The 23,794-nt window shown below is 37.3% G+C and overlaps 1 protein-coding gene across 7 annotated transcripts in view; it reads right to left on the reverse strand.

Annotated features, from left to right (window-relative positions):
- The window catches only part of znf536 (zinc finger protein 536), a 429,900-nt gene that overhangs the window by 133,801 nt on the left and 272,305 nt on the right, over window positions 1–23,794 (reverse strand). For 6 of the 7 annotated variants that reach the window (XM_007246936.4, XM_007246939.4, XM_049470939.1 and 3 more), the window contains one exon: window positions 14,193–15,926. In XM_007246936.4, the coding sequence (XP_007246998.1) occupies window positions 14,193–15,926 (1,734 nt within the window). Of the gene's footprint in view, window positions 1–1,604; window positions 3,724–14,192; window positions 15,927–23,794 lie in introns of those variants that run through there. The other variant, XM_049470941.1, reaches the window with a different exon arrangement.

Consider the following 23,794-nt stretch of genomic DNA (forward strand, 5'->3'; position numbering starts at 1 on the left):
GTCTGTCTGTCTGCCTGTCTCTCTCTCTCTCTCTCTCTCTCTCTTGCTCTCTTTCACTATTAGATATTTTGTTTCTCAAAGAGAGAGAGGGAGCGAGAGAATGAAAGCAAAAGAAAAGCACAAAACAATTAAGAGAGACAGAACACAGAGAACACAGACAATCTGAATTATACAGAGAGACTAACTAATAAAGAGGAAATAATAGAAAGAAAGATGTAGAGAATTAAAGCAAAAGAAAAATGAGGGAAAGAGAGAAAAGAGAGAGAGAGAGTTAGAGAGAGTTATAGAGGGCGAGAGACACTAGCGGCTGACAGGCTCTAACAGAAAGCTCAGCACTGTGTCTGACCTGCAGTGGGTTGGGGTCGCGACCCTCGCAGGAGCACAGTCTGATCCTACAGCCTCCTGACAGTCATAATTGGCCACTAGTGACATGAACACTGCTTACAAGCAAGGAGACAACTAACCACCAGCACCACCACCACCGACCCCCCTGCGCTTCCCCGACACACACACTTACACTTACAAAAACACACACACACGCACACACTTACACACACTTAAGAAGTACTAAGTGTGCTGGATTGTGAGAGGATTGGCAGTATCGAGAAGCGAGAGAATGCCGCGAATTCCTCCAGTACATTTACGCATCTGTGGTTTTCTACTTTTCCGCCTTTTTTTTTTTCTCTCTCTTTTTTTTTACGACGTAGTTTGTGGGCTTGACAAATGCTGTGGATTTACTGTCTCGTTTTTAGCGCTGGGGCTTTCGCTGCTTTCGCTGCTTTAGCTGCTATCGCGCGCTGAGCACTTGAACCCAGTAAGCGTGCAATGATGTATTCAGGAGCCACTGAAAATTGATAAACCCGCGGGAAGAGAGAGAGAGTCTTCTCTTAAAGAAGAGAGAGCGCGAGAGCACGCGAGCGAAAGAGAGAGAGCGCGAGAGCAAGACAGAGAAAGAGAGAGAGAGAAAGAGAGGGAGAAAGAAACAGAATAGGATCCTTCCTTTATGTCTTTCCCAGTCTCTCACCCCTTCTCCTCCCTCCCGCTCCCAATATATCTGTCTTCCCTCGCGTCTCCTATAACCCTTTCTCTTTTTACATGACTTATTTCCTCTCTCTCTCTCTTTCTCTCTCTGTCGTTCACTGCTCATCTGTCATTCTCCTTGAGTGAACTGGAGAGAATGGGGACAGGGTTCACCACTTTTCCACCAGGGGGTGTCATGGCCTTATGAACCGGGATCACAGGGTATCAAACATAACCCCCCCAACCCCCAATAATATACAGAACCCCACTTTCTGCTCTCTCTCTCTCTCTCTCTCTCTCTCTCTCTCTTTCACACACTGTGTAGATGTCTCTCTTTCCTGATCTTTCTCTCTTTCTTTTCTACCTTACTCTCTCTCTCTTTAAGTATTTTAATTTCTTTCTCTCTTTCTTAAACTCTTTTACTGTGTGACTTTCTATTATCTGTCTGTCTGTCTTTCTTTCTTTCTTTCTTTCTTTCTTTTATTGTGTATTTCTCTCTTTTCTCACTGTGTGGATGTATCTGTCTATATGGCTCTTTATCATGATTCTTCTCTCTTTTACTCCATATTGTCTTTCTTTCTTTCTTTCTTTCTTTCTTTCTTTCCATGTATGTCTGTCTGTCTGTTTCTTTCTTTCTGATTCTTTCTCTCTCTCAATTTCACTATTTGATTATTTTTGTCCTATTATCTCTCTCTCTCTTTTACTGTGTATGACTTTCTTTTGACTTTATTTGTCTGTCTGTCTGAGTGTCTGTCTATCTTTTATTGTGTATCTCTCTTTTTCTCACTGTGTGGATGTCTCCATCTGTGTTTCTCTATCCTGTTCTTCTCTCGTTTACTCTTACTATTTGTCTTTATTTCTTCCTTTCACTGTGTGTCTGTCTTTCTGTTTCTTTTGTCTATGTATCATCTGTCTGTCTGACTGTTTGTCTATCTTTTACAGTGTATCTCAGACAAACTGACATTACTTGAATATCTACGTTCTTTCTTTCTTTCTTTCTTTCACTGTGTGTATGTATTTCTGTCATCTGTCTGTCTATCTCTCTTTCTATCTCAATATGTGAATGTACTTGTCTGTATGTCTCTCTATGCGAATATGTTTTCACTCTTTCACCCTCTCACTCTCTCTCTCTCTCTCTCTCTCTCTCTCTCTCTCTCTCTCTCTCTCTCTCTCTCCCTCTTTTGAGGAATGTGGTGATTGGGTGATGAAAGTGGCACCTTCCAGCTGCTGGTCTGAGAGTTTTCTTCTGAAGGTGGTGTCTGGACCTCACACACTTAAAAATAAAAAAATAAAATAAAATAAAAAATTGCAGTGTACATTAACATTAAAATTAACATTAACACATCTACAATCTGACCTGACCATTATACCATTATTACCTCCATTTACACCAGGCCTGCCAGTGATATTAAATATATCATTTATGTGTCTTCAACCCTGCTATTCTAAATACTCTAATTATTCTAATTATTACTGTTGTCATTATTGTCATTTTTTTCTTTTTATTGATGTTTCTGTTAAAACTTTCCTTGTTGTTTCCTATACGTTCACTTTTTGACATTTGTGTTCTTTGGCAACATTGTTTTCAAAAGAGTTGACTTAAATTGAATTGAGAGGAAGAAAGAACGAGAGAGAGAAAGAGAGAGAGAGAGATCTGTGTCGAGATGAAACAGGTGTCAGGTGTGCAGAGATTTGCATACAGCTGTATTTTATTCATGTGAACATATAGAGTAACGTACACATTTAAATCATGTAAATACAATACATCATTCATTCTGCTCGTTCTGCTCGTCTCTCAGCGCATCTTTCGTTTAGTTTATAGTAGCAGTTCATGGTAACCTGTTGCCACTCTAAGAGTTTTAAGACTTTTTTTAATACCATTCAGCAACATAATTCAGAATTCAGACCACTTTAACAACATGGCAGATACTGTAGCACACAACACCAAATATTACATTTTATTAATATTAAGTAAGCTTGTGATTCCTTGTATTTTCTGACATATCAATACAAAAAAGAAACATACATATGATTCCTTTCTGTGGCACATTGAAAAACCTTTAAGACTTTTTTTTTTTATAAGCTATGGAAAGGTTTTTTTTTTTTTTTTCATTGTGTCCACTGTGATACTAGTACTCTTTTCTATCAGTAGAATAAGCTGAATCATAGTTCAAAGTTCACACTGACAATATACAGCTCCGGAAAAATAAAAAATAAAAATAAAATAAAAATAATAATAATAATAATAATAAGATACCACTTCAAAAGGATCAGTTTGATAAAACTACTGATGTCTGATGAAACACTTCTCCCGGACTCCAAAAAATAAACATAAAAATAAGAATAAAAATAAAAAAAGATGCAGTGACTTCAGACGTCAAATAACGCAGGGAAAGCAAGTTCATGTTCAGTCATAAACAGCAGTTTTTGGTGGAATAACCCTGATTTTTAATCACGGCTTTTTTTCTTGAGTCCTCGCACCTTCTCCTCCACCAGTCTTTCACGCTGCTTTTGGGTGAACTCATATCCCCTCGCTCCTGGCGCAAAAAAAGTTCAGATTTGCTCGGGCAGTTCAGATTTGTTTGATGTCTTGTGATCATCCGTCTTCTTCTTGATTACATACCAAAGGTTTTCAATGGAGTTCAGGTCTGGAGAACGGGCCGGCCATGAAAGGGTCTTGATCTGGTCGTCCTTCATCCACACCTTGAGAGTCGGGGAACATTGTCATTGAGTTATTCCACCAAATATTGAATTCAGAACTCTTTTTTTTTTTTTTAAGAATCACACACATTTGGTATCATTGTTTCTAAAGGAATATGAACTTGTTTTCTTTGCATTATGTGGGGTTTGAATGCACTTCATCTTTTTCCTTACTTTTTCTTTTATTACTTTATTCTAATTTTCTGTAAATAAATGCTCTAAATGACAATATTGACAATAGAGTTTCTCATGATTGGGTATTCACATACTCACTACTCAGAACTTTTTTTTGTAACGTATGCATATTTTTATTTCTATTTATATAGCACATCAGTCACTTTTATAATCAATGTCATTGAACCTTGCACTTTGCTCTGTTAATTATTTAATTATTTAACGACCTTTAGCAACATCTACTGCACTGCTCCGTTTACAGATAGATCTTTACCTTGTATAGTACGTTTTCTATAGCCTCATATATTTTCTTTTCTTCTGTGTTTAAATTTATGTTTAAATATGTTTCCTATTGTATTGTGTTGTTGCTGCTGGATGCCTAATTTTCCTTCGGGATAAATAAAGTATCTATCTATCTATCTATCTATCTATCTATCTATCTATCTATCTATCTATCTATCTATCTGTATTTTAATTTGGAATGTGGAATTTGAGAGAAATGTTGTCTATAGTTGATAGAATAAAACAACAGTGTTAATTTTACTCAGAAATATACCTAGAAATAGTAAAATCAGGGAAACTGATCATTTTTTAAGACTTTCATTCTGAGGTATAAATCCTTTCAGCAATACTGTTCTCTTCAATAACAATTTTCAAAATTTCAATAATCATAGAGCACTGAAATATTTTTTAAAGTATGTGTAAATTCCACTTTTTACCCCCTAAAGGAGCTAAAATATTCATATTAATTCATTTTGCAATTAATAAATAAAAAAGGGCTAAGCTACAATCACCATGCATTCATTTGTACCAGTAAGCACTGTACACACACACATATATACACACACACACACACACACACACACACACACACAAATAGATACACAGATACACACACACACACACACACACACAAACAAATAGATACACAGATACACACACACATGCAGAGTCAAGTGTAAGTGTGAGAGAGAGGCCGAGAGACAAAAGCAGGGGCATTTTTCACTGAGTCTAATGGAGCCGGAGAGCCCGAGTCCAGATAACGGTTTACCCAGCAATCAACAACGACAGAAGAGAGAGAGAGAGAGAGAGAGAGAGAGAGATACAGAGAGAGAGAGAGAGAGAGAGAGAGAGAGAGAGAGAGAGAGAGAGATACTGAGAGAGAGAGAGAGATACAGAGAGAGAGAGTGACAGAAAGAGAGAGAGATACAGAGAGAGAGAGTGACAGAAAGAGAGAGAGAGATACACAGAGAGAGAGAGAGAGATACAGAGAGAGAGAGAGGGGATGTGTAAATACTGATACCAGAGAACACCAATGATCTCATCTCTCTCTTTCTCTCTCTCTCTCTCTCTCTCTCTCTCTCTCTCTCTCTCCCTCTCCCTCTTTCTCTCTCTCTATCTCTCTCACTCTTTCTCTCTCTCATTTTATCTCTATATCTCTGTCTCTCTCTCTGTCTCTCTCTCTGTCTCTCACTCGGCCTGAGTGCCACTTCACAATAACTGTAAGAGACTGTGATTTTTTTTATTTTATTTCTATGACAGTGGTGAACATTTTAACTGAGAAAAAAAGTAAAATATAATATAATAAATATATAATATAATATAATTTAATAATATAATAAACCAAATATGTAAATGTAAAAAAAAAGAATCTCCAGATTACACAGTAGTTAATGTAGTTAATTTACCAGGAAACCATAAATATCATTATTCAAAATGTTTTAATCCCTGTATATAGTTTGCAATCTATTTGCAATCTATTTCTATATTCTAAATGAATATGAACGTGTTATCTTTGCATTATTTGAGGTCTGAATGCACTTAATCTTTCTTTGCTTATTACTTTATTCTCATTTTCTCTAAATAAATAAAAAAAGACAATAGTTTAATTTGTTATTTGGGGGAAATGTTGTCCACAGTTTTTAAATAAAAACATTATTAATTATTTGTGTGTCTTTTTTATTCTTTGCTGTTGTGGGAATAAAAGTAAATAAAAATATAAAATATAAATATATTTACAACATATAAATATAAATATAAAAATAAAAGACAAATATATTCCAGATCATTTAAGAGTATTTTTTTTTTAATAAGTTTAAATAAATGTCTTGAATGGACCAATAGAAATGGTCCGGATAAAATGATCTGGAATAAAACCTGTTTACTTTAACTTGCACTGTACTTGTGGAAAAACTATGCATGTAAAATAAAAAAAAAAAGAGTATATTCCACAGAATTAGATAATTTAAACTGGTCAATTTATCTAAAATTATGTACATAGTGTACAGAGCAATTAAAAGGTTCAAACAATGAAGAAATTGAATTGAAAAAGGACCAAGAATCTATATAAAATACCTAAAACGAATAAATATTTTTATATATCTACAGCATATATATATCAACACTTTTTGTTGATGTTCTGATTATACAGTGATTCATCACTGCTGCTGACCTCTTCCATCTCTGAACCTCAGGTAAAAATGTATTCATTTTCACAGCTGGAAGCGCTCTGGCTCCAATCAGTGGTTTTATGGTTTTGGCAGCCTTGTCTTGCTTACTTTTAGTCTTTTTTGATAAATGAGATCCCATTATATCCTTATAGTCTAAACACTGGCACTGGGGGGGCGAGGGGGAGGCGGGGAAACGGCCGTATGTGAGGAGGTTGTCCTCAGTACAGAGCTTTATTTTAGATCTAAAAAAAATAACAGTTTACAGTTTGAGGCTGTGGAACGTACATACGTGAAGATCTACCACTGACACAATTGGATATTGATTATATGATAGCCTTACACAAAGGCTCCCCAGCACAATAGAACGTGGCCATTAAGAGATCTGAACAATACATGTCTAATCGACTGGACTACAAATAGGCCGAGGCATCAGAGAGAGCAGAGCGCGGAGCAGAGAGGAGCAGAGCGGTGGAGATGCTTTAGATTAATATGCTTCATGCTATATGTGAGAGCATGTTAACAATTACCGTCTTCTAAATGCCTGCTCACACTTATAACACATGCAGGCGATGCAAATAAGTGAACTTTGGTGAGTGAAGGTGTGTCATTTCATCTTTATAATCTGAAACACAGCAGCTGAATTGATGTATCTGCACTGCTTTTACAAACACATATCTTTACAGCATCACTTTACCTTTACTTTATCTCTATACAGCTCTGGAAACAAAAGAGAGCACTTAAAAATGATGAGTTTCTTTGATTTTACCAAATTGAAAACCTCTGGAATATAATCAAGAGGAAGATGGATGATCACAAGCCATCAAACCACCAAACTGAACTGCTTGAATGTATTTTTGCACCAGGAGTAAAGCAGCATAAAGTTATTCAAAAGCAGTGTGTAAGACTGGTGGAGGAGAACATGATGCCAAGATGCATGAAAAAAAAAAAACTGTGATTAAAAACCAGGGTTATTCCACCAAATATTGATTTTTGAACTCTTAAAACTTTACGAATATGAACTTGTTTTCTTTATTGCATTATTTAAGATCTGAATGCTCTGCATCTTTTTTGCTATTTTAGCCATTTCATGCTCTAAATGACAATATCTTTATTTGGAATTTGGGAGAAATGTTGTCTGTAGTTTATAGAATAAAACAAGAATGTTCATTTTACTCACATATAAACCTATAAATAGCAAAATCAGAGAAACTGATTCTAAACTATTCTAAACTGTATGCTATACTATTATTAACTAGTACATAATGTTGTACTACCTTCTATACTATACACTAATACACAGTACTACACTGTACACTGTAGTATATGCTAGTACATAGTACGAAACTATACATTATACTAAATTCTAGTCAATTGTGTCATACTGTATACTATATTATTAACTAGTATATAATACTATACTATATACCATACTGTATAATAATACTATATACTGTACAATTTACTAGTACAGAGTGCTAAAATATATGCTATACTATACTAGTGTATAGTTCCCTACTGTACACTAGTTAGTACACTGTTTGTGTACTGTATGCAAACCTATGTAAAATGAACCTTAATGACATAAAGCAAGAAGATTTTTTCTATTTAAATTTTGAAAGAGTGGTAAATCCAGAAGAAATTAATATATCCCATGATATATGGGATGTCAGTGTAGTTGTACTTTCCCACTGTAATAGAGGACAGCTAGTATTTCGAAGAGAGCCAAAAGTCAAACATTCTTATCTATATATACTGTAGTGTCTTTATATACGTGGCTGTATATTTAGTTACGGCTGATATTGATTTAGTGTTAATGCTTGTGGACGGTGTAAGTGGAATACTTGTTGGTCAGTATTAAATGTCTATATTGACTGTTGTATTGGTTTGCTCGTGTGCTGCTGTGGTCTGAGATACGTCAGAGTTTCAGACCGGACTCCCGTCCTCCAGCTTTCTGATCAAGAAACAAGAGGATTCACTGCGTTAAAATATTAAAAACGTTCATAACGTGATCATAGCAGTATTACGCAGCCCCTGATAGCATATAGTCTCATTTTACTATGTGGTGCGCACCAGATACTAACTGGTGAGCACTAGATACTATGTAGTGGGCACCAAATGCTTTGTAGTGAGCACTAGATACTATATAGTAAGCATTAGATACTATGTGGTAAAAAAAACTAGATACTATGAAGTAAGCACCAGCTACTACTATGTACCAGGCACCAGATCCTAAGTGGTGAACACTAGATACTATGTAGTGAGCACCAGATACTACTATGTGCCAAGTACCAGATACTAAGTGGTGAACACTTGATACTCTGTAGTAAGCACTAGATACTATGTAGTAAGCACCAGATACTCTGTAGTGAGCACCAGATACTCTGTAGTGAGCACTAGATACTATGTGGTGGGCACCAAATACTTTGTGGTGAGCACTAGATACTATATAGAAAGCATTAGATACTATGTGGTAAAAACTAGATACTATGAAGTAAGCACCAGCTACTACTATGTGCCGAGCACAAGATACTATGTCGTAAAACCTAGATACCATGTAGTAAGCACCAGATACTCTGTAGTGAGCACTAGATACTATGTAGTGGGCACCAAATACTTTGTGGTGAGCACTAGATACTATGTAGTGGGCAACAAAAAACTTTGTAGTAAGCACTAGATAATATGTAGTAATCACCAGCTACTACTATGTACCAGGCACCAGATCCTAAGTGGTGAACACTAGATACTATGTAGTGAGCACCAGATACTACTATGTGCCAAGTACCAGATACTAAGCGGTGAACACTTGATACTCTGTAGTAAGCACTAGATACTCTGTAGTGAGCACCAGATACTCTGTAGTGAGCACTAGATACTATGTAGTGGGCACCAAATACTTTGTGGTGAGCACTAGATACTATGTAGTGGGCACCAAAAACTATGTAGTAAGCACTAGATAATATGTAGTAATCACCAGCTACTACTATGTACCAGGCACCAGATCCTAAGTGGTGAACACTAGACACTCTGTAGTGAGCACCAGATACTACTATGTGCTAAGCAACAGATACTCTGTAGTGAGCACTAGATACTATGCAGTGGGCACCAAATACTTTGTGGTGAGCACTAGATCCTATGAAGTGGGAACCAAATACTTTGTGGTGAGCACTAGATACTACGTAGTAATCACCAGCCACTACTATGTGCCAAGCACCATATACTAAGTGGTGAACACTAGATACTATGTAGTGAGCACCAGATACTACTATGTTTTGAGCAACAGATGCTCTGTAGTGAGCACCAGATACTAAGTGATGAACACTAGATACTCTGTAATGAGCACTAGATACTATGTAGTCAGCACCAGATACTACGTAGTGAGCACCAGATACAATGTAGTGAGCAGCACCTAACAGGAAAAAAAATACTAAGAGGAAAGAAAGTAAACACTGTTCACAGGGCCACATAATATCTAGTGCTCACTACTTAGTATGTAGTACTTACCACATATTATCTGGTTCTAAGCACTTTGTTTTTAGTGCTCACCACATAGCATCAAAATTTAAACAGTATCAAAAATAGAGTTAACTATACATAGTATATAGTTGATTATTATCCTGGTAAGTTTTTAAAGTTATTTATAAAATAGACAAAATATACAATATAAGACTTTTATTATGTACTAATTGGATGCTTATTACATTTCTCAAATGAATTAAGTATTTTTTTAGTTTATTATTGTAAAACACCCTCAAATATATAAATATATAAATAATATATAATTATTTTACATACTAGTGTGAGACACACATGCATACAATTCATTCTTTCTATTATCTACTGTCATTCTTTATATTTTACACCGTATCTCACACTCACACACACACCCTTACACACACACACACTCTTACACACCCGAGCTGAAGTGCCAAGTCTATTGCTAACACTCACTATTCCACGCTTCCACCCAGCGATGAATAAATGGATCTGTTCCTGCGCTCTGTTTACGCCTCTGTACGCTCAATGCGTTTACTGTATATTGTATATATTCCTCAGACGTGCCCACACACTGCGTCCCCGTGTCCCCGTGCACGTCACCACCACTACCACCAGCGCCTCCAACCACCGGCACCGGCCGGCCAGAGTCAAGCCTTTAAAAAACGCTCCACAGAAAAACTTTTGTTCCCGAGACAAAGCCTTATCTCTAAAGGTCAGTCTCTCGCCGCGGCGGCAGGAGGAGAGTACGTCACAAGGGCACTTTTCAAATGTCTTTTGATTAAAGGAGGATATTACAACACGAGACATTCAACCACGCGCACGAAAAAAAAAACGGCATTCATTTTCAGCCCAGTGAATGACCCCTCCTGAATATTAAAAATGCAACAGGTTCCTCCATGACAGACATATTTTCCATAATTGAAAGGTCAAAAGCAGCATTAATTGTTAATGTAAACTGTTTTGACGGAAGAAAATGAAACCCCCGCGCGCTCTGCGCTCTCGTTCTGACGCTTTCACTACTGTACCAGAGTTGTGAGAGACAACACTGACCTATCTGCACTCTCATTAATCGCCATGTACACTATTTAACCCTTGTGTGGTGTTCATATTTTTGTTACTCGTTTACTTTGTTACTTGTATTTAATTCAGCAAAATTAAGCAATTCTACATTAAAATGCTTTACACATGCTCGCTTCACCTAAATTGCAAGCAATATAAACAGCTTACGTGGTTAATATTTGCCCTTTACCTTTCTTATGTTACATTTCTTTTAAAAAGTGCTACTCTTTTTTTATTCGTTTTTTTTTAATAAAATGTAAAAGAAAATGAATTAAACTCAAGATATGAGTAGAAAATTTGTTTAGTTTCAAATTTACAAATGAAGCAATGTTTATTAGCCCTTGGCCAAACATACTGTATGTAATATAAATGTGTAGGGGAGGGGGGGGGGTGTACAGTGTGTGTTTATTGAAAATGTGTTTTGATATATGTTTGTCACAAAAAATGAGCCAATGCCAATGAGTTTGAGTTAGAAAAAATATTTTTTTAGTATCATTTGATGAAAAATGAAAAAAGGGGTCCCACAGACACGATAACCACACAAGGGTTAACTTCCAATATCGGTAGAAATTGAGAAATTGGAGAAATACTGGGTTAAAACCCTTACTAAACAATACAGAAAAATATTCATAGAAAAACTACTAGGAAATTTAGCTTGGAAAGTTAGTAATGTGATTTATTTTTTATTCAGTTTACTCTTACTGCATACAGCTCATACAGCTAATTCCATGATTGCTATAATATATATATATATATATATATATATATATATATATATATATATATATATATATATACATATTTTGCCGACTGCAGGAATGACAAACCTCTCTGGCTGGCTACTGTTATGAACTTAATTTAATTTGGAGCTTACACAGTTCGTCATTGCATTGAATTTATAACCTGGATATCTTGCAATGGACCTACAGTATATATACAAACCTGGAGAATCAATTAAGAGACCACTTCAGTTTCTGAATCAGTTTCTCTGATTTTGCTATTTATAGGTGTATGTTCAAATAAAATGAACATTGTTGTTTTATTCTATAAACTACAGACAACATTTCTCCCAAATTCCAAATAAAAATATTGTCATTTAGAGCATTTATGTGCTGAAAATGAGAAATAGCTGAAATAAAGAATCAAAAAAGGTGCAGAGCTTTCAGACCTCAAATAATTCAAAGAAAACGCAAAGTTCATATTTATACGTTTTGAGAGTTTAAAGAGTTCAGAAATCGATATTTGGTGAAATAACCCTAAGGTTTTTAATCACAGTTTTTTTTTTTAATGCATCTTGGCATCATGTACTCCTCCACCAGTCTTACACACTGCTTTTGAATAACTTTATGCCTGCACCTATCATCTAACAGGAAAAAAAAAATGTATGTGAAAAAATTTCAAACATGTAACAGGAAAATATATAGTATATATAGTTAGTTAATATTAGTTAAATTATTATCTTATCACAAATCTTATTTGTTTGTACTGAATGTTTGAAACATTGTAATCAAATTATACAATATAAAACTTTAATTATGTACTAATTGGATGCTTATTACAGAAATCAATATTTGGTGGAATAACCCTAAGGTTCTTTTTATCATTTATTTTGTATGCATCTTGGCATCATGTTCTCCTCCACCAGTTTTACACACTGCTTTTGGATAACTTTATGCTGCTTTACTCCTGGTGCAAAAATTCAAGCAGTTCAGTTTGGTGGTTTGATGGCTTGTGATCATCCATCTTCCTCTTGATTATATTCCAGAGGTTTTCAAAAATTAAGTAAAATCAAAGAAACTCATCATTTTTAAGTGATCTCTTTTTTTTCCAGAGCTGTATATCTAAACCTGCCCTAGCCATTGCCAATATTACATTTTGAAGTTACTTAACTTATGAGCTTACTTCATAAGTTCACGTTTAACAAAAGTGGTCAAGCTCTGACCCAAACGTCACCAGAATGAATATCAAAACGTATTGTACATGTAATCCTCACATCCTTACATGCACTTCCTATATCAAAACACCTTTAATGAAGAACAATGAGGCGCGTGCAACAATACCAACACAATCGCACCGCTGTTTCCTGCCTTATAACGTAGTCAGCATTGATTAATTCCTGTTGTTTACTAATCAAGTGCACAAAGTACTACGCAAAGACTACAGAGTACAGTATCTTAAACAAACCATCTCAACTGTTTAGATATTAATGAAGATTTTTGTGCAAATGAAGCTCCTTAATAAAACACGTTCGCCTTTCTTTTCTTTCCCCCTACTTAATCTCACATCTATTTGCAGTAAGTCTCCTCGGAGCGAAAAATAAAACGTCTGCCTCGCTTCTCTGTGTTTGCAGACTAGAAGCAATAACACTAATGTAAAGCTTCTAAACTAAGAGCATGTGTCTCAATACGCGGCCTGAAAATTAGACTCTGCTCTTAATGAATAATATATAAGGACGGAGAGCAAAATGGAATATACATACATTATATTGGCAGACAGTTTTATGCAAAATGAATAACGCTAACCGCCCGAAATACCTGCCTGATATTTGGGAGGGAGAAGAAATACCCCGAAGCCGAATTCCACAGGCTGTAGTATTCACTTAAACCCTAAACTACTCCAGACCGACCTGCGCTACAGGTTCAATTCACCCGCTATTTTTTCATTTGCCGTTTTCCATCACCGAAACGTCTAAAAGGGCACAGTGAAACACGGTAGTCTCAGGGAGCACCAGTAACATTCGCAGAGTCATGAAAGCTGACAGTTCATTTTTCACAGGGCCATAGATCTTTGGTTCTTATAAAGTAATGGGCTTTAGGGAGAGGTCTTATGAAAGCTAAGATAGTTAAGTGCCGTGCCAGGGATGACACGGGGAGCCGAGGTCCTGCTCTGCTCTAAAGCAGACAGACACCCTTAATCCCAGTCAGGGGAGGATGGGAGGGAGGGAAGGAGAAGGCCTGGAGCTTGGGTAATATGAAATAGTAATAAAGATTAATCTGATGCTGCTTGTCGCTCTGATGGTCTCTAAACTTGCTTGAAATAAGGTTGAAATCGCTCAAAAGCAAATCTTGCTTTTCTACTGAGAGGCTCATATTGGTTTGTAGGTGGCTAGAGAAGGGATATTGTGCGTGAAGGTTGCGACGGGCAACCTTACGGTGCCAAAAAAAAAAGAAAAAGTTGGCTTCCGGACTCTTAAAAGGGTGCAAAGAAAGATAAAACAATATGTCTACATATTGTACAAATGTTCTCAGGTTGCAAAGAACAAATAAAGGGTTTGAAAAGAAAGGGTTCACTTACCGGAAGGATCAGGTCTCTTCATGCTGGAGCTGCTTCCACCACCGCCCGCATTGGAGTTGCTGGTCAGGCCTCCGTTGAAGGCGGAGAGGTTCTCTGAGCTGTAGGCCCTCAGGACAGAGAGCATGTTCATCTGGTGCTCTAGATGGGCCTGCTCGGGCTTCAGCAGGCCAGGGGGACCAGCGGATGTAGAGAGAAGACCCAAGCCGGCTTGCTGTTGCTGTTGCTGATGCTGCCACTGCTTCTCTAGGGCAGGTGGTTGAGTTGAGGTTGGACCATTACCCGGGGCTCCCATGGACATCTTTGCTCTTTGAGCATCTTTTGCAGACATCGGAGATTCAGGATGCATTCGAATGGCGCCACAATCTTCGTCCTCCATGTCTCCCACCTCCATGTCTTCTTCCTCCTCTGCCTCTGGCTCGTCATCGTCAGAACGTGGCCGTCGCTCTGTGCCGGCTGGGTTGGACGATGTCTCTTCGCGAGCTGCTTCGTCGTCGTCGGAATGACCTCCTCGTTCCTCGGAAGCTTCCATGTCACCGCAGGAAGCTTTGTCTGAGAGCTCATCCTGGCCGCCCATATCGCTAGACTGATTTGTCTGCTGATCCAAGAACCCAGAAGAAGGCCCCCTAGAGGAGCCATCGTATAGAGAGCCAAAGGGCTTGTAGAAGTCGTTGGTGAAGCTGCCCATGGATGCTCCATGTGGGTTCTGCTCCAGGTGATTGGACCAGCTCGATTGATTTTTCAGGTCTCCAGACTCTCCAGCCTCACGATCTCTGGATGAAGGGCTTCCGTGTAAATGGAGAAGACCTGGTGGAACCATGCCAGAGACTTTGCCCGAAAGAGAAGATTCACCCAGTAGATGTTCTTTAGCTTCTTTTCCTTGGCTTCCTTGCTTGGTTTTGCCCAAGTGGTTGGCTTGCAGGTGAAGGGCCATCAGCTCAACAGAGGCGGTGGTGAAGGAGCAGAACAGGCAGCCGTGCCACGCCACGTTGTCCTGGATGGTGACGGATGCTCCCGGAAGGGTTCCTGCATCAGGCCTAACGGAGAGGTCCAGTGGCTCATACTGGGAACGGCCACCGCTGGCAGGTTTGACATCACCAGCACCAGCACTCTCCTCCTGATTTCCATCGCTGGCTCTCTTGATCTTGTGCTCAGTGTTCTCCAAGCCAAAGTGCTGGCCGTGCAGCTGACTATCCCTCATCTCCTTTTCTTTCTTCATAGAGTTCAGCACAAAGCTGTCCATGAAGGCCTGCAGAGAGCCCTGGAAGTTGACTCCATTCCCCACCATGCTCTGGTAGGCCCTGCCCAGGTCTGAGAAGCTGGCTGGGCTGTCTCCTCCAGTGGCTGGTCCTTCTGGGCTCTTCATGTTCTCTGTAGAGTTGGTCTCGACACCTGGTCCGTGGCGTTCTCGCTCCCTTTCGCGGTCTCGGTCTCGATCTCTGGGTGAGCGCATGCCAGGAGGCGCCCACTGGTGTGGAAGCATCTGGCCTCCTCGGAAATCAAGGCTGGAGGGCATCATCCCTTTGAAAACCCCACGCAAGACATCAGGCCGTGCGAAGACCCCACTGCCAGTGCTGGTCTTGCTGTGGTCGTCCTTGTGATCGGAGGACGGGGGGTGGTTGGCAGAGGAGGCGTTGCCATTTTGGCGCTCACGATGGTGGCGCTCGAGGTGGTACTTGAGGGAAGCGGACTGAGTGCCAGCATAGTCGCAGTGGGGGCACCTGTAGGGCTTCTCACCTGGAAAAATAGAGAGAGAGAAGATGAAATAAAAGATGAGAAAGGGATTTTTTTATGTGAGTACGCCAAACATACCGTCCACCACTACTACTCTAAGCGAGTGAGAATGACAGGATGACAAGGACATAGAGAGTGTCCAATCACTCCAGCATCCCAAATCCCACCCACCACAACTCAACAGTATCAATCATTCGCAAAACAGCCCATCATGCTCTTCTGGAGGGAAGGAGGGGCAGAGGGGGATTTCAATACGGGTCGATCCAGCTCGATCCAGCCCCAGCAAGTGAGCCATCACTCACGTCAGCGCCATAAAAAAAAAAAACATTTCACCATATGGTGCCTTCAGTCCACTACAGAGATCATATTTTCAACTGACAACACAACTGTCTGGATGTTATCTCTGGATGTTCGTACTGGCAAGAAAGGGCTGCTGGTTGCTACTTCTTCTCTCTCTCTCTCTCTCTTTTTCTGTCCTTCCTTTCTTCCTTTTTCTCTCTCGCCTGGCCTTTCTATGTTCGCTGTAAAGGTAGCGATTTCTTGGACGTTCTCTATTTGGAGTTTATCACAGAGCAGATAAATCAAAACCCTGCAAAAGACGCTCTTCATTCCACCCTCCCAAAGAACTACAGTGTAACTCTGACCCTGAATCATCATCATCATCATAATCATCATCCCTGAAGTTATAAGCATCATACTTCATAATAATAATAATAAAAAACTGCACCCTAAACTTGCGTTTGAAACCGAACCCACGTCGAACGGCAACGAGCGTGCATATGTGCAGCATATGAACCTTCATTCCTCTTAAAAGGCAGCTTTAGGATGAGGATTAAGGAAAGCTGGAGCAGAAAGGAATGCGCTGTAAAAGGAAGCATGCACACGCAGCGCTAACGCATGCCGAAGGCCGCGGAGAAAAGCGCAGAAGGAGAAATGGTTTCAATTGCATTTGCATGATCAGTTCAATATCTTGATATAAAACGCATCCTGCCAGCAATTATAATAGTCTCGGAATGAAAGACAGATCTGCAATCAATAAGCAATAAACAAAATGCTGGGCTTGATTTTTTTTCGAGACCCTGTAACGTCGCTGGAATGAATCCGCAGCTGACGGAGAAATGGAAAGAAAAAGCCAAAAATAAAAAAAGGGATGTTTGTCAAGTATTTGTTAAGAGTGTGTACGTGTGTGTGTGTGTGTTTAAGTTTGTGCGAGTGTGTGTGTGTGTGTGTGTGTCTGTCCGTGTGTGTATACATAGCTATAAAATGTTTAGATTATACACATGGAAACCATTTTTAACCGAAGAGAAAAAAAAAAAAAATGTTGCATTGTTACGCAAGACTGAACTGAATGATTTAAGTCTGGCTCTGTAGTAAATCATGGATATAATTAGCAAATGGCATACTGCTCGTGTAATTTATCATTATTTGGAGGGCACCATTCCAGAAAAAGACTCAAAGATCTGCAGACCCACTGCACACAGCTTCCCAAATAAAGGGCCACAAATACCAACTCAATACTACATTGATATAAAAGAGAGAAAAAGAAAGAAAAAAGAAAGAGAGAGCAAAAGAGAGCAAGAGAGAGAGAGACAGAGAGAGAGTCCCATTTATTCTTTTACACCAGAGTGCGTTTGAGGCTTATATTCAAAATAAACCATACGAGATGAGCTTTTAACCCAATAAGTGCTTATCCTCTGAGCAGGATAACAGGGGGTTGGCCTGATTCAATAAGGAAACGTCCCTGATGCAAATGATCATTTTCAATTCCTTTAACTGGACAAAATGATATTCTGTGCCCAAAATTAGAGCCAAATTAGAGTGATCTGCTTTTCTCCCTTTTATTCCTTCCACCCTGAGCTCGTATGCTTTTTCCTTTTTTTTGTTTTTAGCTTTTTATTTCATTTTATTCACGGCAGCAGTGATTTATAAAGAGTGTTACCGTTTAAACTGTTTAAAACAGCACATACAAATGTAAATAAAAAAATATATATATATATACATATATAAATAAAAAATTGCTTTTATTAATAATATGCTTTTTTCTTATATTTTATGTAAATAATCTATGTCTATCTATCCTTAGATAGATAGTATATGTTTTTTTTTTTTTTTATTCACAGCAGCATAGAGTTTTAAACAGCTCAGTCTCAGTTCTCAGTTTACGGTTTAAATCAGAACAATAAGTACCTCATTACATTTTCTTTTTGGTAATTTTCACTTTGATTTGGTAATTTAGATGTGAAAACAGTGAAATATAAAAATGTATATATATATATATATATATACGTATATATATATAGATTATTCATGTAAACAGTGATCTTTAAACTGTGTTCCTGTTTAGAACATCACTTAACATGTTAATACAAACAAAACAATAGGGTAACACTCTCTATTAATGCCATGTCTATTAGACTCAATAAACACACTCTTAACATGTTATAATATATTCGTAACACATTACAGCTGTTTATTAGGCATTATGAATGATCAAAAGTGATCATAGTGCATCATTGGTTGTTTTTATAAGATTTATAAGATGCTACATATTAATACCAAGAACCTCAACAAAGCATGATATAATTATTTTATCATATAAAACATTATACTATAGCTTTTATTACATTATAATACATTATGATGTGTCATTGTATACTCTAAGTAGAAGTGGCAGATGTCCATTATTATGGGAATTTACTATATGAATAGTCAGAAAGATCACAATTCATAATGCTTGATAAACATGGCTATAATGTATTATATAGTTTTATAAATATGTATAGCAATGTTTATAATGCCTAATGAATGCATGATGAATGCATATCCTTTTCTTTAATTTATTTATGTATTTATGTATGTATTTACTGACTTTGAATCAATATTTATTTGATATAAGGCATTAAATGGTTGTGCTAAGCTCCTCTACACTTACAACTTATGTTTTTAGGTAAAATATGCTCCTTACACATGTGCTATAAACAACATGAATATAATACAGACAAGATATACATAAATAATGCAAGTAACATTTAAGAGAAACAATATATATATATATAGAAAAAATATAAAGTTTAATCAGTGCTGAACCAATTTAAAACTATTGTGCACAAAAATATATATATTTTTTTATTGATGTCAGACCAAGGTGGTCTTAATGCATTAGAGATAGATATATATATATAAATATATAATATTTATATAATAAAAATATTTTATATAACATAAAGATATAAAGATATTTGTATAATATAAAGATATATTATACAAATATAAAAATAGTCAAATTTGTCATTTATATTTATATTTTATATCATATATACTGTATATAGATCCTTCATGTTAACAGTGATCTTTAAACAGTGTGTTTAAACTGTTTACTGTTTAAAAAAGCACACATATAATAAATATAAGTATAAAGGATAGAAAAGTCACAATAGAGATGAGAATATCATCGATATACACAGCAGCTGCTGCAATATAAACCACAATACAGAAAACAACCAATAATCAATCACTGTGTAGCTGTATAGTAAATACAAATAATAGTGTGCAATCAAGTACGTAAGTATATTTCCCAGCTACAATTGTGTGTGTGTGCGTGTGTGTGTGTTGTATATGTATGTGTGTGCGCAAGCCAGCTAGTGTGCATGGTGCGCATGGTGTGTTCTTTGTGCACCATTTGGACTCAGTAAGACATCTGCTCCATCATACGTCAGGGGCATGTGTGACATCTGGGGAATATACTGTATCCTGCCTTGCAACATTACACACAATTTACTGCTAAAGGTCATTATGTACCCGTTAATCCACTTTTAATTGATATCCGCACAAACAGCACAACCTCTGAGAAACATAATGGATCGCCGAGGCACAGAGGTAGAGGAATTATTATTTTTCATTGTTTAATATGAGGAAAGAGCTGAAAAAAAGGAGGAAAAAAATGCAAAAAAAAGAAAAGTTTCCCTTCCAAAGCCTTCCAGAGCTTTGTCTCCCTGTTGATGGACTGTCTTAATAAAAATAGGGGAAAGTACACATCAAGTTGCCATCTGGTACTGTATGACAGACTTGATATAAATTACAGAAGCCTCTCGCTGAGAGTGGTACATATCTATTATCGTCTTCTATAAGTTCGCTTCACTCTATCACTTCTTCACTTCTTGTTCACTTGTTCACTTTCTGCCAAATTACCCTTTTTTACTGCACTTTAACCTTTTAATGTCCTCATCAAGGAAGACAAAAATCTATTCTGATAGCAAGGAACTTTAGAATGTAATTTTTGGGTGCATTACCTCAGTAAACATCAATGATGGGTTAAAAAACTACCTTAAAATGACCTTAAAAAAACTATATTTAACATTACATAACATTTCCTCATTCCTGCATCATCATCACAATACTTATACAATATAAATACTGCATATGTTGAATCAAATTCATATAGAGTTTTTTTTTTTACTTCTCTAATGTACTGAAACAATTTTGATCTAAAAAAAAAGTTAGAACTGATTCTTATGTTGATTAAATGTTGACTTAATGATATATATTATGCTTATATAATAAGACACACATATACAATATATATAGCAATCTTTATAAAAATATATACACCGCCACCAAATGTTTTATCATTATGTTGAATCAAATTCATAGTTTATTTTTTCATCCCTCACATTGAAACATTGATTTTCATCCATCCATCCATCCATCCATCCATCTATCTATGTATCTATCTATCTAGAGATGGCACAATCAGGTTATTGAAGTTCCTTAACTACCTTCTCCAGTATCTATCTATCTATCTATCTATCTGTCTGTCTGTCTGTCTGTCTGTCTGTCTGTCTATCTATCTATCTATCTATCTATCTACTGGTAGAGACAACACAATCAGGTTGCTGAAGTTCCTTAATCACCCACGTCTGCTATCTAGGAATTTTCTGTACTACCTAGGAATTTAAAATGCTATATTTCTCGTTGGTTTAGGAAATAATGCACAGTATTAAAAATATACATGTATAGCCACCTTTATAAAAATATATACACCTCAAACAAATGAGATGGCACAAAAGTTCCTTAACCTCCTTCTTCAACAAGACACAATAACTCAAAAACATATAGTCCTCAAGCAGAAGTTAGAGGGTTAAACAGTCCGTCTCAAAGCGACTAGGTCTGGATTTGTGCGATTTGTCACGACTCCATAGAAACCATTCCGAATAAACACCCAGAGCCTCTACAGAAGGGCAATTAAAATAGTTAATAGATATGACATACTTTAAGATGAATTTCCATATGGCTTTACATAATAGTGGAACGGCGGGCCGTGTACCACAGGGAGGGGGAGATTGACTGGCCTGGAAAAAGAGCTGTGTCTTTTATTTTCTTTTGCCTCTTTAAGCTTTAAGAGTGCGGTTTATCTATATAAAAAAAGTGAAGTAAAATAGTAGAGTAAGTGGAACGAAGAACATCGGGGCAGGTTACAGGTTGAGTGCAGATCTAGAGCCCACGGTTCTCCAGACTTTTAACTCTTTTGTTTTGTTTAGCTTTCTAAATTGTCCTTTACTGCAAGGACCATTACTCCAGTTAGTGCATGGATTCATTTTCCTTTTTTTTTTTATAATTATTATTAGGCTCAAAGAGAGAACGAACGAAAGAGAGAGAGAAAATGAGAATAAGAGAGAGGGTGTTCAATATAGAAAGGCAAAAAAAATAAAAAAATAAAAAAAATAAATAAGACAAGGCCTGGGAATAAAAAATAAAAAAAACACAAAGAGTACGTTCCTATTACTGTCTGTATTCCTGCCTACAAAAATAATACAACAACAACAACTACAAGCTACAAGTACTACAATAATAATAGCAACGCAAAGATAACAACGTCCAACAATGCATCAGACCAGACGAGGAAACAATGTTCAACTTCCTCTGACACCGCGCCGCCTCTCTGAACTGGAGTCTGCCGGGTGACCTTTGTAATTTACAGTGCTTATGGTTTGGAACGGTAGCGACTGACCACAGACCAGCGCTTAATCACTCGAACCTTGGAAATGCCGCTTGATACGACCATAAAACTCGCATCCGCTGGCGCGAGCGAAGCCTCTTTTGGCTCCCGTCGACTCTCTCGGAGGACGGATAATGGCCCTCTATCACCAAAGTGGCGCGGCGATGGCGACGGCCATCTTTCCCCAGTTCCTCTTTAAATAAAGGTGATTCGGTCACGCCGTCAGCCTCTCGCGCCGCGCCTCTCGCGCCCCTCAAGTTATGCGTAGCCGTTGTCAGGAGCAAGGACCTTTTTTATTTTTTACCCACAGCTGCTTACTGCTAAATACTGCCTTGTCCAGAAGGGGACAATCTGTGTCTCTAATTGCTGTCACTGAAGCCTAGATTCATTATGTGACTTTCCCATTAAAATGTGAGCATTAATTTGTATAATGAAATATCACCCACTGCAGTGTTCATTAGCTGTGGCCCCACACTGTACGCCGCACAATGTTAGCTACCTAGAAAACTGAGCTTAATTTCACTAATGGATATTTTCCCACTCACTGTTGGAGAGGAAATTAATACTGTAACATTAGCTCTTTAACTTTTGGAGAAATTTAAATTCACTTCATTCCTTTCAAGCCAGCGTTAGAGAGTCATTAATCTAACATTGTGTTGCACAAAAGCCCCGGTCCTCTCGGTAAGCAAACGCCATTGTGACGGGAGAGCGGCGCGCCGATCCAGGGTCGCTTTGTGTCATCTGCATGTCTGACTGTTTTAAATCAGGGAGGGATGTTTGTTTAATGGAGGGAGTGATTAAACTATTTCAGGCATGATAAAGAGGGAGGAGAGGGAGGGAAGAGAGAGGGATGAAGGGATGGAGAGATGGATTTGGCTATTGGACGATCCTAGAGTTGATAATTTGATGATTTGTGATCAAAATCAATCCATCACTGACGTAGCATCACATTGTATCTATTAAATAGCTATTTAAAAATAATATCACACAATTTAAAATCAGCCTATTTATTAATGCATGCATATAAACAGCAAACAAACAATCAAAAGACAATAGAAAATTAAAAGAAAACAGACTTTATGCTTTTAATCACTTCATTTTTTGGCAATGAAGGGATGGAGGGATGGGGCGGCTATTAGATGATCCTAGAGTTGATCATTTGATGATTGGGGATCAAACTCAATCTGTCACTGACATATGATAGATAGATAGATGTTAATGTTGTTTTGTTTGTTATTACAAGTACTGAGACCTAAAGCAAAGGAAGGCTTTTGTGAGGGAAAATTATGTAAATTATATAAGAAAGGCAGGTCCTCATAGTTATCCAACACAATATTATCCAACACGATTGGGTGAAGAAATGCATTTATATATTTATATATTAATATATTTCTTTGATATTTTTAGTACAGCTTTAATATAAATAAGCCTGATGCTTCAAAGAATAGTGATGCATTGAAAAATTGGTAAAGAACATTGGAACCTTCTTCCAATGTTCTTTACCAATTTTTCAATGCATCACTGTTGGTGTTCTTAAGAAAAGTAATTTTATTTAATTAACTTAGTTGGAAAAGCACAAAAATAAGCTTTTTTAACACTAAAAACAGAATGGGGTTGATCCCATAGATAGAGTTCCGAAACTCTAATTTTGCGTAAATATCACCACAAAAATAAAGTTCAGCACATTTATTAATGCATGCATATAAACTGCAAACAAACAATCGGGAGAAAATACAGTAAATAGCAACACAAAAAGAAAACAGACTTTATGCATTTATCATATCACTATTATATCACTGTTTTTTTTGCAGTTTTATTACCTACAATACGTTACGGCCCAGTTTCCTTCTAATTTATTTTTTTACATTATATTATT

This window comes from Astyanax mexicanus, chromosome 23 (genome assembly GCF_023375975.1).
Source record: "Astyanax mexicanus isolate ESR-SI-001 chromosome 23, AstMex3_surface, whole genome shotgun sequence".
Classification (NCBI taxonomy): Eukaryota; Metazoa; Chordata; class Actinopteri; order Characiformes; family Acestrorhamphidae; genus Astyanax; species Astyanax mexicanus.